Consider the following 14,383-nt stretch of genomic DNA (forward strand, 5'->3'; position numbering starts at 1 on the left):
CGGCGGCGTGTTGGCGCTCACGGAACACGGCATTTTGTCCCGAGGCCCCGGGCGCCTTCCGGGCGGTGGCGGGGCGGTCCGTGCGGCGAGAGGCGGCCAGCAGCCAGCGCGACCCCGCTGACCATGTTGCTCACATCCCCCGGTGGGAGGGCTCCGGCGCCGTCAACGAAAAGCCGGTGCGAACACCCCCCATGGAGCCCAGGCGGCCCGAGGGTGGGAGGCAGCACCCCCCCCATCACGCTGTCTGGGCACCCACGTCTCACCGACCTCTCGGGGAGGGGGACGGTCTCCCGGCTCGGCAGAGCCTGCGCAGGCGGGTGCGCCACCGTGGGGGACGTCCCAGCTGCCAGTGCGGGTGGGAAGGGGCTTCGTCCCGTCCAGCCTTCCCCACCCTCGTGGGGCCCCCAAGCCTGGGGCCGCGGGCCGGGGTCCCTTCACCCCGCCCCCCGCGCCCCCTGCCTCTGCCCCCACCGTGCACGGCAGCGAGTTCCAACCCTTGTGCCCTCACAGCACACGCACTGGTCGAGAAACCTCTGCGGCACACCGGAAACACGCCATGTGCGGTGCCGACCTGACCAAACAACAGGTGTGGTCTTCATCCGTCCACACTGGACGGCGATGGTCGTGTTGGCTGCGGTCGCCGTTTCTTCATCTGACACCGGAGGGAAGAGAGGCCGGCGCCCCTGGCTCCGCAGTCGTGGGGGTCCGAGGCCAGCAGGTGACGCCGCCCTCCAGGAAGGGGCGGGGCCTGGAGTCCGGGCGCAAGCGCGTGTCTGGTGTTTAGTCAACCACGCGGGTGCACCCACCTAACTGGCACCCTGGTAATAGCTCTGCACAAGGAGGCTGGGGAGCTTCCTGGCTGGCGAGCATGTTGGGGTACCAGGAGACGGGCACCCCAGCTCCATGGAGACAGAGGCTCCTGCCCCTCCCGGCCCCCCGCCTGGGCGCCCCGCCCTTGGCTGTTCCCGTGTTGCCCCCTTTACGACAGCCCTGGGACTGCCGGTGTGGCACTCGCTGAGCTCTGGGGGCACCCAGTGAGTCAGGGAAATGAAAGGGGGGCCACCCCGAGCACAAGTGCAGGTGGGCTGGTGTCTGAGGGGGGGCGGGCTTGTGGGACGGAGCCCTGACCCCCGGGGTGCGCGACGCTGCCTCCAGGTGGTCAGCGTGAGAACTGAGGGGGCCGTGGGCAGCACAGCCAAGAGCCAGCCCGAGGCCGGGACTGCGGTGGCCGGCCGAGCGTGGGTGCAGGTGTCCCTGTGCCCCCCACGAGGCCGCGGCCGTGGGCCGGGTCAGGCCGCGGCCGGCTCGCGGGTCGACTCCAGCTCAGTTTTCCTTCCACCCGGCGTATCGCAGGCAATTTCCTCCCTAATGCGTTTTATGCCTGATTTCGTTCCGGCATTTACTCTGCGTGACACACTTTCGCTGAACGCCCAAATAATTCCATTCTCCGAAATGAATCCCAAGTTCCCAGCACACAGCACATCGGGGAAGCGGGTCTGAACTCCGCACGGACACGCGGGCCGAGACAGGCCGCACCTCGGGCGCCGCACGGAGGGGGAGACAGCGGCTCCCCCTGCCCCGTCAGCAGTCCCGGGCACGTGGGGCGTCTGCGTCCCGTGCGGGACCCGGCAAACAGCAGACAGCGAGCTGCTGGCACGGCGCTACTGGGCGGCTGACAGTGCTTCAGGCGTGTGGTGGCCCGTCGTCGCGGTGACATGCAGGAAGGTCTCACAGGGGCCCGGGTGGTTTGCACGACTGGCCTCGTTCTGTCTGTGCGAGAATGCCCCCGGTGGGTGGGAGTTGGGGGGGGGACTGGGGGTCGAGGGGCACAGGCGGCACCCCCACAGGCCTTGTTGCCATGGCGCCCGTTTCTCAGATGGCCACGGCTAGTCACATCGGGAGCCTCTGCCGTCTCATTGGGCAGATGAAACCCTGAGGTCAGCGTGGATTTGGCCCAAAATCACAAGGCAAGCGAGACAGGGCTGGGGCGTCCACCAAGAGCTGCCCGACCCCAAACCCACCCCTCGCCCAGGGCGGGCACCTCCTGGACCTGGGGGCCCCGTCTGCTCCCACGGGGCTCCGGAAGCCAGGGCCGCGGAGACACACCTGCCAACCCGCTGGGACTCGGGCGCCCGGAGTCACCGCAGAGACAGACCCCGAGGCCTCCCCCGTCCAGTGAGCCCCGAACCCTGCTTTGTCAGCCAGCAGGGGCTGGAGGACCCTTCTCTCTGCACTCCGCCGAGGGTCCCGCCGAGGACAGGCGGAAGGGGAGGGCGCAGGCACCTACCGGTTCCTCTTGGTTCTCACGGTCGGGTCTTCGCTGCCGTCCTCAGAACCGGAGCCATCGCTGTGGTCGCTGGGGTCGGCTGAAAGAAAGCCGGGTTAGCGCGGGGGCTCGGCCACCCACGGCCGCTGTGGCCAGGCTCCGGGGACCTCCCCGCGGACTCACCGGGGAGCCCAGGACACAGCTGTCCCTTCAACACCTGCCTCGAACCTGCAGCTGAGCCTTCTCCTGGCTCACTGCCTTGCACTGCAGCCCAGGGAGAGCTGGTGCTCCCCAGGGCACGGGGCCGCCCCAGCCGCTGCCCCCCATGAGGCAGCGAGTCCCCCACGGGGGCCGGAGGACGGAGACCTGAGGGGGGCACCCGCCCCATCGCGCCTCGGGACACGGGCCCTGGCTGCGCCCCTCCGAGGGACCCCCAAACCCGGGCCCCCCCTCCGTCCACCCCGCCGCAGAATCAGATTCCTCCCGCGGGCTGCACGCCCCGAGCTGCCGTCTCCGTGTCTACTTCAAAGCGCCAAACAGATAGTGAAGACCGCGCCCCGCCCCCACCCCGAAGAGGCAGCTCTGTGAATGTCTGAGGAGCTCTGGGGCTGAAGGAGTGAGAAGGCGCCTCGGTGTTCCCCGTCCTCGTCTCCCGGGGGGGGGGGGAGGGGAGGGAGGGGGGCGGTGCTACATGGGCCCTGCCCAGCCGGACGGTCTCCGAACGTGTCCCAGCCTCTCGGCGGCCCTCACCCCATGTCCCCAGGGTCGTGTCCCCGCGCAGGCGCAGGGGCAGGGGGCTCGGCACCCGCTCCCCTCTTCCTGGGGAGGCTCTGCCCCGGGAGCGCGGCCGTGACAAAGGTGGGGCTCGGGGAAACGGGGGCGTCAGGCCCAGACTTCGCCCTTTACGAGCCTGCCGACGCCGGCCTCCTGCACCCCCCGCCCGCCCCACCCCCCGAAGCCCCGTGCGCGCAGCTCCCTCTGCGTTTCCTGGCGTCCACGGCCTTTGCACCCGAGTCCTTCGTGTTCGCGCCGTGGGTTCTGGCTTCGGTCGAAGGTCGCCCGTGGGAGGGAAATGGGAAGAATGAGAGACATGCAACACCCCAGGGAGCACCGGGGCTCCTTTGGGTGCAGAAGGCCCAGTGCTCCCCAAGACCAGGGCTCTCCTGGGAGGTCAGGGGGGTCAGGCGGGGCTCCCTGGCCCGGGCGAGAGCCTCTCGTGGCGCTGGGCCGGCAGTGCCAGAGGGTAGGCATGGAGTCTGTGGTCACGGGGGCGCTGGACTGACGGTGCCGTCCGTCACTGTCACCGCAGGGGTCCTGAGCCCCCTGAGTCCTTGTGTTCACGGGCGCTGGCCCAGGCTCGTCCCCTCCCAGCTCAGCCACAGGGGCCAGGCCCCTCCTCAGGGTGCGCCGCAGCCAGCAGTCGGGCCCCTCTGCCCCACCCTGCACTGCCCACCCACCTCTGCTCCCCGAGGGGCCCACGTCCAGTCTGGCTTGTCGCCAGAGTTAACTTCCAGGCCAGTCGCCCCTTCCTCCTTCGCTCCCTCCCTGGGCCAGGAGGGCGGTGGCTGTGCCAGGCCTTTGTTCTGCTCCAGCTTCCCGGGCCCTGAAGGCTCAGAGAGGCGACCCCGCCCCTCTGCCCCGTGCTGTCCTGTCAGCGCTCACTCGGGGACGGATCTAGAGACCGGCGAGGCTCTGCCCCGTGAGTCCTGGCTGACGCAGCACCCCTCCCCCAGGTGGTGAGCACTCCAGGGCATCGGGAAGACCCCGCAGAGCCCACCCACTGCCTTCACGCTCCCCACTTGCTGCCTGGACTGAGTGGGCCTGCTGCCCCTTGGGGGGGTCAGTGCAGACTCTCTGGCGGGGGGCGGGGGGGCCGACTCTCTCACCCGCCTTCTCTGGGGTCACGCCACAGAGACCGGCCAGTGTGGGTGCTGACAGGGAGCTGAGGACGCAAGTCGCCGGGTTCCCTTGCTGTGCAAACCGGCCGCTGAGGCCGGGCGGCTGGGGGGGCCTCTCTCCAACCCTGTTGGCTCTCGGGCCGGCCACTGTGGGGAGCGCGCCCAGCACGTCCGTCCTCCGTGGCCCCCGACCTTGCTGAGCGCGGCCCCTGGCCCCGCCCCAGGTGGAGACCCGTGTGCTCTGTCCCCGGCGAACACAGCGCAGAAAAGCCGCCCTGCCACGGCCACGGCTGCGTGGACCGGTGGGGACCACGTCGGTCCTGCTGGGTGGGGGGGGGGGGGCATGTCGCTGTCACAAGCATTTGTCTTGGGCACAAAAGACTGAGACGTTTGCAGGGCCGGGGAGGCCGGGGAGGCCGGGGCCGCCTCCGTTGGGGAGGGGGCTGGCGACGAGTCCGTGTGAAGGGACCTGGCGGCCGCCCCCGCCCGTCCCCGCCTCAGGCCTGGGGACCCAAGCGCTATCCGGAAGCTTGTCGGGATCACTCGCTCCGGGCGCCGGGCCGGCTGCCCCCATGGAACGTGGGCTCAGGCCCCCCAGGGTGCCAGTCCGTCGTCCCGCACGTGACGCAGGGGGACCCTGGTCCAGGCAGTGAGCCTCCTCTCTTGAACCCCCACCCGCGCGCAGGTGTCCAGGCAGGAGCACACATGCTTGTGTGCACACACACATGCTCGTGTGCACACACATGCTCGTGTGCACATGCATGCAGACACGTGCCCACGGCTGTGCCCACGCACAAACCCAAACCTAACAGCAGCCGAGTGTGGCGTTATTTTGTAGAGTTAATTTATTTTGCTTCCTTTGAAAATGACAGAGTGTCGGCCGAACGCTTGCTGGTTCCGTCCCAGACCAGAGACAGGCGTGACTGCGTTCAGACCCACCCTGGCTGACAAAACAGAGAAATCCCCACTGGTCGCAATCTCCCCTAGAGCTGGCTGGCGCTCACGCTCATTAGGGTCAAATCATTCCCCGGGTCCCAAGGGTGGCCGGCCAGGAGAAAGTGCCACGGGCTGGAGGTCGTCAGCGCTGCCGGTAAGCGCTAATTATCCCCGGAAACACCTCAGGCCCCCGCTGTTCTGCACAACCCAAACCAGTCGAGTGGATCTCGGGACCTTAGAAGTTAGCCTTTAAATAGCAACTCTCCCTGCGACAGGGAAGTGGAGAATCGAGGCCATTAGCATACCTTTCAGATTCAGGTTTTAAAAGGACTGGTTTAAGAAAACCTCTCCTGAGAGAGAAGGCCAGGTTGAAGCCCCGGTCACCGTGTGCCCTGCACACTGTCACCACCCGCGTGTCTCCGGCTGGAGCACGGGCGCCGGCACAGGTGGGCGGGAGACAGAAGCACCACGACGACCAACTCCAAATGCCCTGGGCGTCCCCGGGGTGTCTGAGAGGCTCGGGGCTCCACTCCCCCACTCTGTCGGCACAAAATGAGACTTGGGGGTCGCAGAGGGTCACGGAGCATGGACCCGGGTGACTCAGGTCCCCGTCGCTGCATCAGTTAACCGAGGAGGCCATCAGATGGGGGAGGGGCTCAACCCAGGGCTCCTTCCAGACGCCCACGGGCGTCTCAGCCCGGGTCTGCCTGGGGCTGAGGAAACCGACCAGAATACCCAGAGCGACAGTCACAGCCAGCCAGCGGCTTCGGAGCACAGCCGGCCACCGACCCCCTTCCTTCGGTCAGCACCTGGACGGCCGGGGTCTTCCCTGCGGGCGGGGCACCCCGACCACCTCCAGTGTGGCGCTCCCGGATGAGGGCCGCTTTGCTGAAGTCAGCTCTTGAAATTTGTAATATGCCTCCTTCATCTTTGACCCCTGCCCGCCGCCCAGGGTCCCCCCAGGCCGCAAACCGGCAGGTGACTCGTGGGGAGCCTGCAGGGGCGGCCCCGTGTCCCTGGGGCCCGGCCGGTTTGCTCCAAGGGGGAGAAAAAGGACAGCAAGTGTGGGCATGGGCTGCGAGGCGCTACGGTCCTCCTCACGCCGACCCGGCTGCAGGGAGGTGGACAAACAGGGCAGCACCCAGTCGCCTGCAGGACGCAGGCTGAGCAAGGGGCCCCCCTCCCGCCAGGCAGGCAGCCTGTCGCCCGGCGCACCTGCCCTTTCCCGTGGGCTGCGTGGTCCCCGAAGCCCCCCCCCCCCCGTGCAGGGTCTCTGCCCTGGAGCACGGACCTCGGAGACGGTGTCCTACCAGGGTCAAGCCCTCGTCCGGCACGCAGACGTCCCTCTTAGACAGGGATGGACGCCGGCCAGCTGAAGGAGGAAGCGGCCCCAGCTTCTCCCGCCCGAGCGCTAATCGGGCCGGACCCGCTCGGCTTCCGAGACTGGACGAGATCGGGTGCGTTCCGGGTGGCATGGAAGGAGCCTCACAATCCCAGTTCTATCGTCCCTGCACTCGGCTGAGGGGGAGCAGAGGCTGTCACCCCAAACTAGCCTCTTTCAGATTTGGAGTATTTGGAGCTGGTAATTTTAATGAAACAAGTGACTCACAAAGAACCTTTGACCCTCAGTTGCCGAAAAGCCTGTGGCCAGAGGACCTTGCGGAGGCCAGCTTCACCATGTCCGCGGCGGTCAGCATGGACTGAGGGCCAAGGGCGGACAGAGAGGCCCCACTAGGCCCCAGACTCACCACCAAACGCCAGCTTGTCCACCCCCTGCGAGCGGCCCTGCGGCCCAGGAGGCACCACACCGCAGCCCCTCCCTCCTTAGCTCCGAGCAGCAGGCGGGCCCCCGAGCCTGGCCGTGCTCAGGCCCAGGGTTCTCAGGACCCCGGCGCGTGCACCCTGGGCGCCTGCCTCGGGCTCGTTTGACAGGTCGCCCAGCGAGAACCCGGCGAGGCAGGAGAGGCACCTCCTCTCCCCACGGAGCCGGGAGGGCCCAGCCCGTTGACCACGCACCCGGAGTGCCTCTCCTCTCCCAGCCTCGGCTGACCCCGGCCCTCGGGGGGGCCCCCACGCTCGTCACCTCACGTGACGGAAACACGCGGAACCGCCAGCTTCCCACCTCAGCGCAGGAGCCGCGGCCTCAAAGAGCGGCCTTCTCCCCGTCCCTCAGAGCCGTGATCGGGTCAGGAAAGAGTCGAGAACGCCCCCGCCCCTCGCCCCTTGCCCAGCATGCGCTCCCCCTGAATTCCTGGATCCCGTCGGACGCGCGAGGGACGGTTTCGGGCACGGTGGGGCGGGGGGGGAGACGCTGCCTGTGCCCACGTCTGGCCTCCCGCGTGGGCTTTGGAAGACGGGGGAAACGGGAGCTGCTGGCCCACGGGGGCAGGCGCTGGGGGGGACACCCTGGCATGGCTGAGGGCATGGAAGGCTTTCTTGGAGCTAAAAGCTGCACCGAGAAAAGACAGCCAGCGCCGGCCCTTGGGGACGAGGGATCTCTCTGCGGAGAGCGCCACGGACCTGAGCTACTAAATTCTGCAACAGCAAACGCGACCTCTGAGACGCCAGCCTCCCCCCCCGCCCGGCCACCCACCGCCGGGAAGACCCTGCTCCCGGGCGCGCCATCTGGGCACGGGCCCGGGCCGGCTACCTGCTGCGGCGTCCCGCTTGCGCTTGTGCGGCGGGTCCCTGAGGATCCTGTTGAGGTCGCCGCGGTGTCGCAGGTCCAGGGGCCTCTCCCACACGGACAGCTGCATCGTCGGGTTGAAGAAGAAGACCCGGTCGTCGCCCGTCCAGACCACGCACCTGTGCCGAGGCAGACACGCACCTCAGCCACACTCAGGCCTGCGGCCGGGTGCCGCTGGCCTGCAGGTCCCACCTGGGTCTGTCCGGGGCCCCGGGGCCCAAAGACACGGGACCCCCTCCCGCTGCCGAGGGAACCCGCCACCCCGACGTCCGGGGTCCTCCCTGCCGCCGGCCCGTTCCCTGCAGAGCCGGAGGCACCGAGACACCAGAAACCACGCGCTCCACGAGGTCCCCGGACGGCGAGGCCACCCACGTCCTTCACCGGGGGGCACCCTCGTTTTCTCGCCGCGTCCCTGGGCCATTTTCCCGCCGGTTCGAGGCAGCGCAGGGGACGTTCACCGAACCCTGGAAAGAGGCTCCCCATTGGGGGACAGGTGTACGGGGCCCTGATCTGTCCTGACGCTGGGTCGTCTGTGGTACGTCTGCCTTGTCGGGGACACGCCACTTCTGGGCCCCGGCGCTGGGCCCAGAGACGCCCCCACGACACCCTGCACAGGGACGGGCCGGCGCCGGGAGCCCCCAGGGGCGGGAAAGAGTCTGGGCCCCCTCCCGTCCTCACCGCCCAGCCCCTGAAGCCAGGGGGGGTGCGGCTCATTGGGGGCTTTATGGGGGGGCTCCCGGGGGACAGTGGAGAGACAACGACCAACGTGGCTCATCCCCCACTGGACAGGGGGCGCCCAGTGTCCACGCCGCAGGGACTCGCGCACCTGAGCCAGACTGTGGGGGGCAGAGCAGACGCACGCGGGACCCCCGCAGAGAAGCCCACCCGTCCACTTGCTCCGTCCGCTGGGGCTTCGGCTGGACACGGGCAACGTTGATTCTGCGTGTCGCTTCACGCCCGTCGGAAGGAATGCCCCTGCGTTCCCCTCCCTCGGCCCCACCATGTGCCTCCCGGACGGCGGCGGCCCTTCCTCCGTCCGTCCCCACCCCCGGGCCAGGCTCCTGCGTCTGAGCCACTTCAGTCCGGCACAGGGCGTCCGCAGGCAGCGGCCCCAGTCGGTGATGTCTGCGTTTTCCCAGACGAACGCCGGCCTCGCCGCTTCCTCCCACGAGAGGACACGCCCACGAGAGGACACGTGCAGCTGCCGCCTCCAACGGTGGGGCCAGCGGGTGGGGGTGGGGTCCTGCTTCTCCCCGAGCTTCAGTCTCACCCCTGCAGAGAGGGGGGCAGCGTGCCCCACCCGCCCCACAAAGACGCCCTCTGTGCTTCTCCCGGGCGCCCGGTCCCAGGAGCAGGGCCCCCTGGACGACAGGACCCAGTGTTCCCCGGGCCCCACCCCTGGGCTGAAGTCTCGGGCCTGAGGGGCAGCTGCTCCCTTCCCTCCTGGCCTCGCTGCGCCCACACCTGTCTCCAGGGAGGGGAGGGGCCGGCCCGGCAGGTGCAGCAGCCCCGGGCTGGCCTTCCTAATGAGACTGTGATCGGAAGGGAAGCCCCTTCCTGGTTCTGGGGGTCACTGCGGCGAGCTATGGAACCCGAGGAGGGTAGTGGGGACCCCAGACTTGCAGTCAGCCAGGTCGGGGTGGGGGGGCAGGCAGCCCGAGGGCCCGTGGGTGGCTGGGTCTGAACAGCTATCCCAATGGATCAGGGGTGACCAGCCCCCTTGGCCTGCAGAGTCTGTTGGGGGCCGTGTCGGGATCGAATGGGCTGTAGGGCGCTCATCAGCCCTGCCACGGTGTAGGTGTAAGGAGGCCCTCCCGGGGGGTGGTCCCGGGGTGCAGAGCGGTTCTGGGGGCGGATGGAGGGCGGGGGCTGCCGACGCTCCGGACCACGGACCCAGCAGGGAAGGGGCGGTGCCCGCCGCCGCCGCAGACAAGGAGCGGGTCGTCGGACAGGGCCGCGGGGAAGGACGGACGCCCTGCCTGCTCCTCCAGCGTCGCGGGTCCCCGGCCACCTCGGGGCTGCGGGCTGACCGCACCTCCCGCACCTGCCCCAGCTCCTCCCAGCCACATCCTGGTCCCACAACCACCTCTCCCTGCAATAACCTTTCCATCCGGCGTCCGCAGAAGGACGTTTTGCGACACTGAAGATGGGACCCGAGCACAGCGGGTGATTGGAGGGTGGCATTCTCGGAGGCAAGGCGGCCGGAGAGAGTGGGGTGCCGTCGGTGGTCACAGCCACCGGCCCCTCGTCCTGCTGCAGAGGGCCCCCTGCGGCTTGAGGCCCACCGCGATGTCACAGACCCTGGGTCTGATGCGCAGGCACCAATGTTACTCCTTTAATGAACACTCGCAAATGCGCCGCGGCAGAATCTCGTCCCCTAGACGCCCCCCCGCCCCGCGGACAGGGACGAGGCGCAGAGCCGGGCCTGCCGTGGGCTGCAGCTTGGTCTCGAGTCCCAGCCTCACCTAAGGAGCAGGCATTTCCCCGCGGTGACAAGACAAGGCCATTTCTCACCGCCCCCAGGGTCCAGGGCCTCTTACCAGGGGGAGCCGGGCACCGGGGCGGAGGCCACCGGTCTGCTGCCGCGGGCCGCGCCGTCCTGTCCCGCCACCAGGATCGCCGGAGCCTCCTTTCGACAGAGAGAGAAGGAGAGAGCCTTTATCCCTGCATTGGCACGCTGGTCTTCGTCACAGGCAGCAGAGCGGAAAGGAACAGGCCTCCCGGGACAGACCCGCCCGCGGGCGCCAGGGGACCTGGCCCGCTCAGCGCAGCAAAGCAGAGGGTCCGGCGGGGTCGCGGAGAACGTGAGGTCGGCGGTGCCACAGACCATGGGGTGTGGGGGATGGAGCTCCCGCAAAGGTGTCCCCTAACGACCCCGGACGAGCTAAACCCGGCCCGGACACGGCCTGGGGCCTTAGCGCCCTGGGCACAGGCAGGCCCACGGGCTCTGTCTCCGGAGACAGGCTGGCCCCGGGCTGGAGTCACCACCGTGCCACCAAACACGGCTTCAGTGACGCGGAACCCCAAAGCCTCGAGGGGTCCTGCGTGGGGCTGGGGCTGGCCCGTCCCGGTCCCTCGAAGGCAGGAGGGAGTGACAAGCCCAGGTCCTCGCGGAGCCTGGGTGCACCGGGGACCGCCCCTCCGCCCTGGAGCAGCTCGCTGGGGGCAGAGTTAGTTCAAGGGGCGTGGCAGCCGGCAGGGAATTCTGGGTGCGGCTGGGTTCGGAAACACCGTGTGTCTTCATCTCCGTTTAGGAAATGAAGGGTGGTTGAGCACCCACAGAGAACGGAGGTTCGTTCCCTCAAACTAAAAAGGAAGACAAGAAAGGCCCCCGTGTGTCTACGAGAGCCAAAGGGGAGGTGACCCCCAACAGGTAAACCGGTGGTCTGCGCAGACCGTGGACAGCGGGGGAGGGGGGTGTGGCCTGGAGACACCGTCCCCCCAGCCGAGGACCGAGAGGGCTCCTGCCATCGGCACCGGACGGCCGGGAGGTGGGGCGAGAACCCCTGCGAGGAAAACATTCCCCTGGGGACGTGCCCGCGTGGCCGTGGGGTCGGGCCCGCCGGGCTGGGCGTCTGCGAACCCCAGAAACGAGCGGTCGGTTCACACCTGGGCCGCCGCGGGCTGGGGTCTCCCCATGGCCCTCCATGCACTGTGGCGGGAAGCCGCACCGGGCAAAGGGTCTGCAGTGTGGACGAACACCCCAAGTCCGCGGGTTTCTAAGGGCAAGCTGTTCTAGAAGTTCCGGGCAGTGGAAGCTGTCTCTGCTTCCCGTGGTAAAGCAAGGTCCAGAGGAACAGAGAACAGGACGGGGAGCACCCGGAAAGGCCGGGGTTGAACCCACATCGAGACCGGCGTCGGCATTACAAATCCGGTTAGAAAAACGAGGGGCGTTTTCATCACGGGGCTAATGAACAGTAGCGGCCCCAGGAGGGGCCCCGGACCATGGGTGACCCCGCTGGTTACTCGAGGAGATGTGGGGGGGCTGTGACCTGTGACGGGACAGGCCCTGCGAGCTGGCGACCTGGGCTTCTGAGCCGCCGGTCACGGAGGCCTCTCCCCGAGGCCTCGCGGGCAGGAGGCGGCTTCCCGCTGGTGAAGCGAAGGCTAATGGGGCACCAGCTCCCCTTGCGCCTGCGGCGGGAGAACTGAGTGGGACATGCAGAGACCGGTGACAGGGAACGTGGCTGCGTCCCCGCCACGGAGACCGCGGAGTGACAGACCCGGCCTGGTCTCTCCCGGACGGACCCTCCGTCCGGGAACCCCCTGGACGCGCATGGACACGCAGGGTCAGCCTGCACCGCGCCCTCGACGCGAGATGCAGCGGACGCCCGCGGCGCTGCCGGGAGCATCACGGATGGGGACCCAGCCCGAAACCGTGGGGACGGGGATGCCACGGGGCAGAGACCGGCCGACCGCGGCGAAGGGAGAGGGGACGTCGGCTCGGGCCAGAGGCCTCCGCCCGCGTGACCGATCCCACGTGCTGAGTGCACGCGCGGTGGGCGTTTGCGGCGCCGGCTGGCGCTCGGGCAAACGTCAGGAGGCCCCGGACTAGAACGTACTGAACTCGGAAAACCGACGTTTTCTTCAAAAGTCAACACCAGGCACCGAGCACAGCGTCTGCCCGCAGTCCGGCCACTCTGCGGGCACGGGCTGAAATGTGGGGACAAGGATATGGTGGCCCGGGTGACCCCGAGGTGGTCCGAGCAGAGCACCGCCCGGTGAGCTGTGGGCCCCGGGCCCCGGCGGGAAGGCTGGCTGCCCTGTCCACGCTCTGTGACGCTTCCCTCTCCCCCGGGCGTCCCCTGCGGCCTCTGGCTGGACCGTCTCACCCAGGGACAGCCAGGCGTAGTGCCGCCCACAAGCCACCTGGGAAAGCCGGCGGGAGGGATGCACCCCGGGACCCCCACCCCGGGCCCCGAGTCCCGAACCCCAAACCAACCTTGTGTCCTTCGCCCCGGGCCGGGCTCTTCCTGTCCGCGGGCAGCAGCAGGCCAGGAGGGCAGGGCGTGCGGGCCCCGGCCCTGCCTCTCTCTGCGGGACCAGAACAGAAGCTGTTAGCGCCCACCGGTCACGGCGGTCTGGAACACCAAGGGAGGGCGCAAGCTCAGTCAGTGCGCCAACGCCATGGGCACCTGGGGGGGACGGCACCGTCACGCAGCCTGGAGGGAGGACTCACGACCGGCACCCCCCCCCCACCAGCTCCTCGGGGCCTGCTCGGGCCCGTCTACACGCTGCCAGCCACAGCACGCCACCGGGGGCCCGGCCGTCTCGCCCCCGGTGGGCGTCTGTGCCGGGGGGCTGGGGCCACACAGCGGTGCCAAGGGGACAGTTCTGGACTCGGGCCACGCGTCCAGTTGCCACGGAGGCGCTGCATCTGGACAGACAGAAGCGGGCAGAGCCATGGGGCCCCTCCGGCTGCCAGGTGGAGAGACGGGCAGAGGGTGCTGTGCCCACAGGGAGGCGGGCCGTCCACCCGCTGTCCCTGGAGACCCTGCGGGCTCCCCTGTAGCCCTCTGGCCGGGCCGGCTGCTCGGGAGGCCCTGAGCTCGGGCCGGGGCCACACAGGCCGCTTCTCCACACAGAGGCAGCCCCGGCCACCGAGCTCCGGGGCAGCTGCGGCCGCCTCTGGGAGCCCCACCTCGGGGCCTGGCTGTGCCCATCCCAGCTCTGCCTCGGCGAAGGGGCCGTCCACACGGCGTGGGGCTGCGCAAGCGAGCCCGACTCGGGGACCCGCCCTCGGCTCGGCAGTCACTCGTGCTGCTGGGCAGGGCCTGCAGGAGTTGCCCCCAGAGCCCACCGCTTGTCGAGGCGTCGAGGTCGGGGGCACCTGCCACCCACCGGCTCTCTGCAGGCCCCCTGCGGGGCCAGGCCGTCCCCTCCCCGATTCCCGGGTCTGCAGGACGGAGGCGGCAGGCCCCTCTGCCTCCAGCGGAGAAGGAGCAGTGCCTAGGCGGGCAGGGGCAGGAACCCCGCCGTGTGCTGAGACCCCGGCCGAATGCCGCAGGCATGGAGGCACTGCCGGGAAACGGGGCAAGCAGACCCCCGACCCAGGGGCCTCAGGAGAGTGGGCTCCGTCGGAACTCACAGGACCCCTCCCGCAGGGCCCCTCCCGCAGGTGGGGACCCCCCCTCGGGGACAGATGCCCCGCCCCGCGGCGTCCACGTCCAGGCCGCTCTGGCCTCGCTTCCTCCGCACCTGCCCCCTCGACTTCCGTGCTCAGGAGGCCGCGTGACCGGTGGACACCGGGTGACCCGGCCGCCCGGCCGCCCTCAGCCCCGGTGTCTTCTCCCCCTGTCAGTCACACAGGCCGTGAAGCAGTGGGGGGAGGGGCCAAATCAGACCAACAACAGGCTGTCCAGGTCCCCCGCCCCCGCCCCCTCCTCTGGATGGGCTGGGGTCAGGAGAGCTGTGTCGTGGCCTGAGCTGGGCCCGGGGCCTGGCCACCTGCCACCCACGCCCGAGACGGGGGCACGGCTTGCTCAGGCGCCTGGAGAAGCGTCTGGGGCCCGGCTCTTGGGCACCCGCGGCTGCGGGAACCGGGTGGGGAGGCCCAAGCGGGTCAGGCGGGCCGGGTGGGGCCGTGGAGGGTGGGCG

The 14,383-nt window shown here is 69.4% G+C and overlaps 1 protein-coding gene across 1 annotated transcript in view; it reads right to left on the minus strand.

Moving 5' to 3' along the window:
• Window positions 1-14,383, minus strand: part of TCERG1L (transcription elongation regulator 1 like) — a 76,568-nt gene that overhangs the window by 13,375 nt on the left and 48,810 nt on the right. Inside the window, exons 5-8 of the mRNA XM_045854608.1 lie at window positions 12,729-12,820; window positions 10,327-10,415; window positions 7,751-7,905; window positions 2,288-2,366 (exon numbers count right to left, since the gene is read on the minus strand). Of these exons, the coding sequence (XP_045710564.1) occupies window positions 2,288-2,366; window positions 7,751-7,905; window positions 10,327-10,415; window positions 12,729-12,820 (415 nt within the window). The remainder of the gene's footprint in view (window positions 1-2,287; window positions 2,367-7,750; window positions 7,906-10,326; window positions 10,416-12,728; window positions 12,821-14,383) is intronic.

This window comes from Phyllostomus hastatus, unplaced genomic scaffold (genome assembly GCF_019186645.2).
Source record: "Phyllostomus hastatus isolate PE091 unplaced genomic scaffold, TTU_PhHast_1.1 phas_scaffold_1066, whole genome shotgun sequence".
NCBI lineage: Eukaryota > Metazoa > Chordata > Mammalia > Chiroptera > Phyllostomidae > Phyllostomus > Phyllostomus hastatus.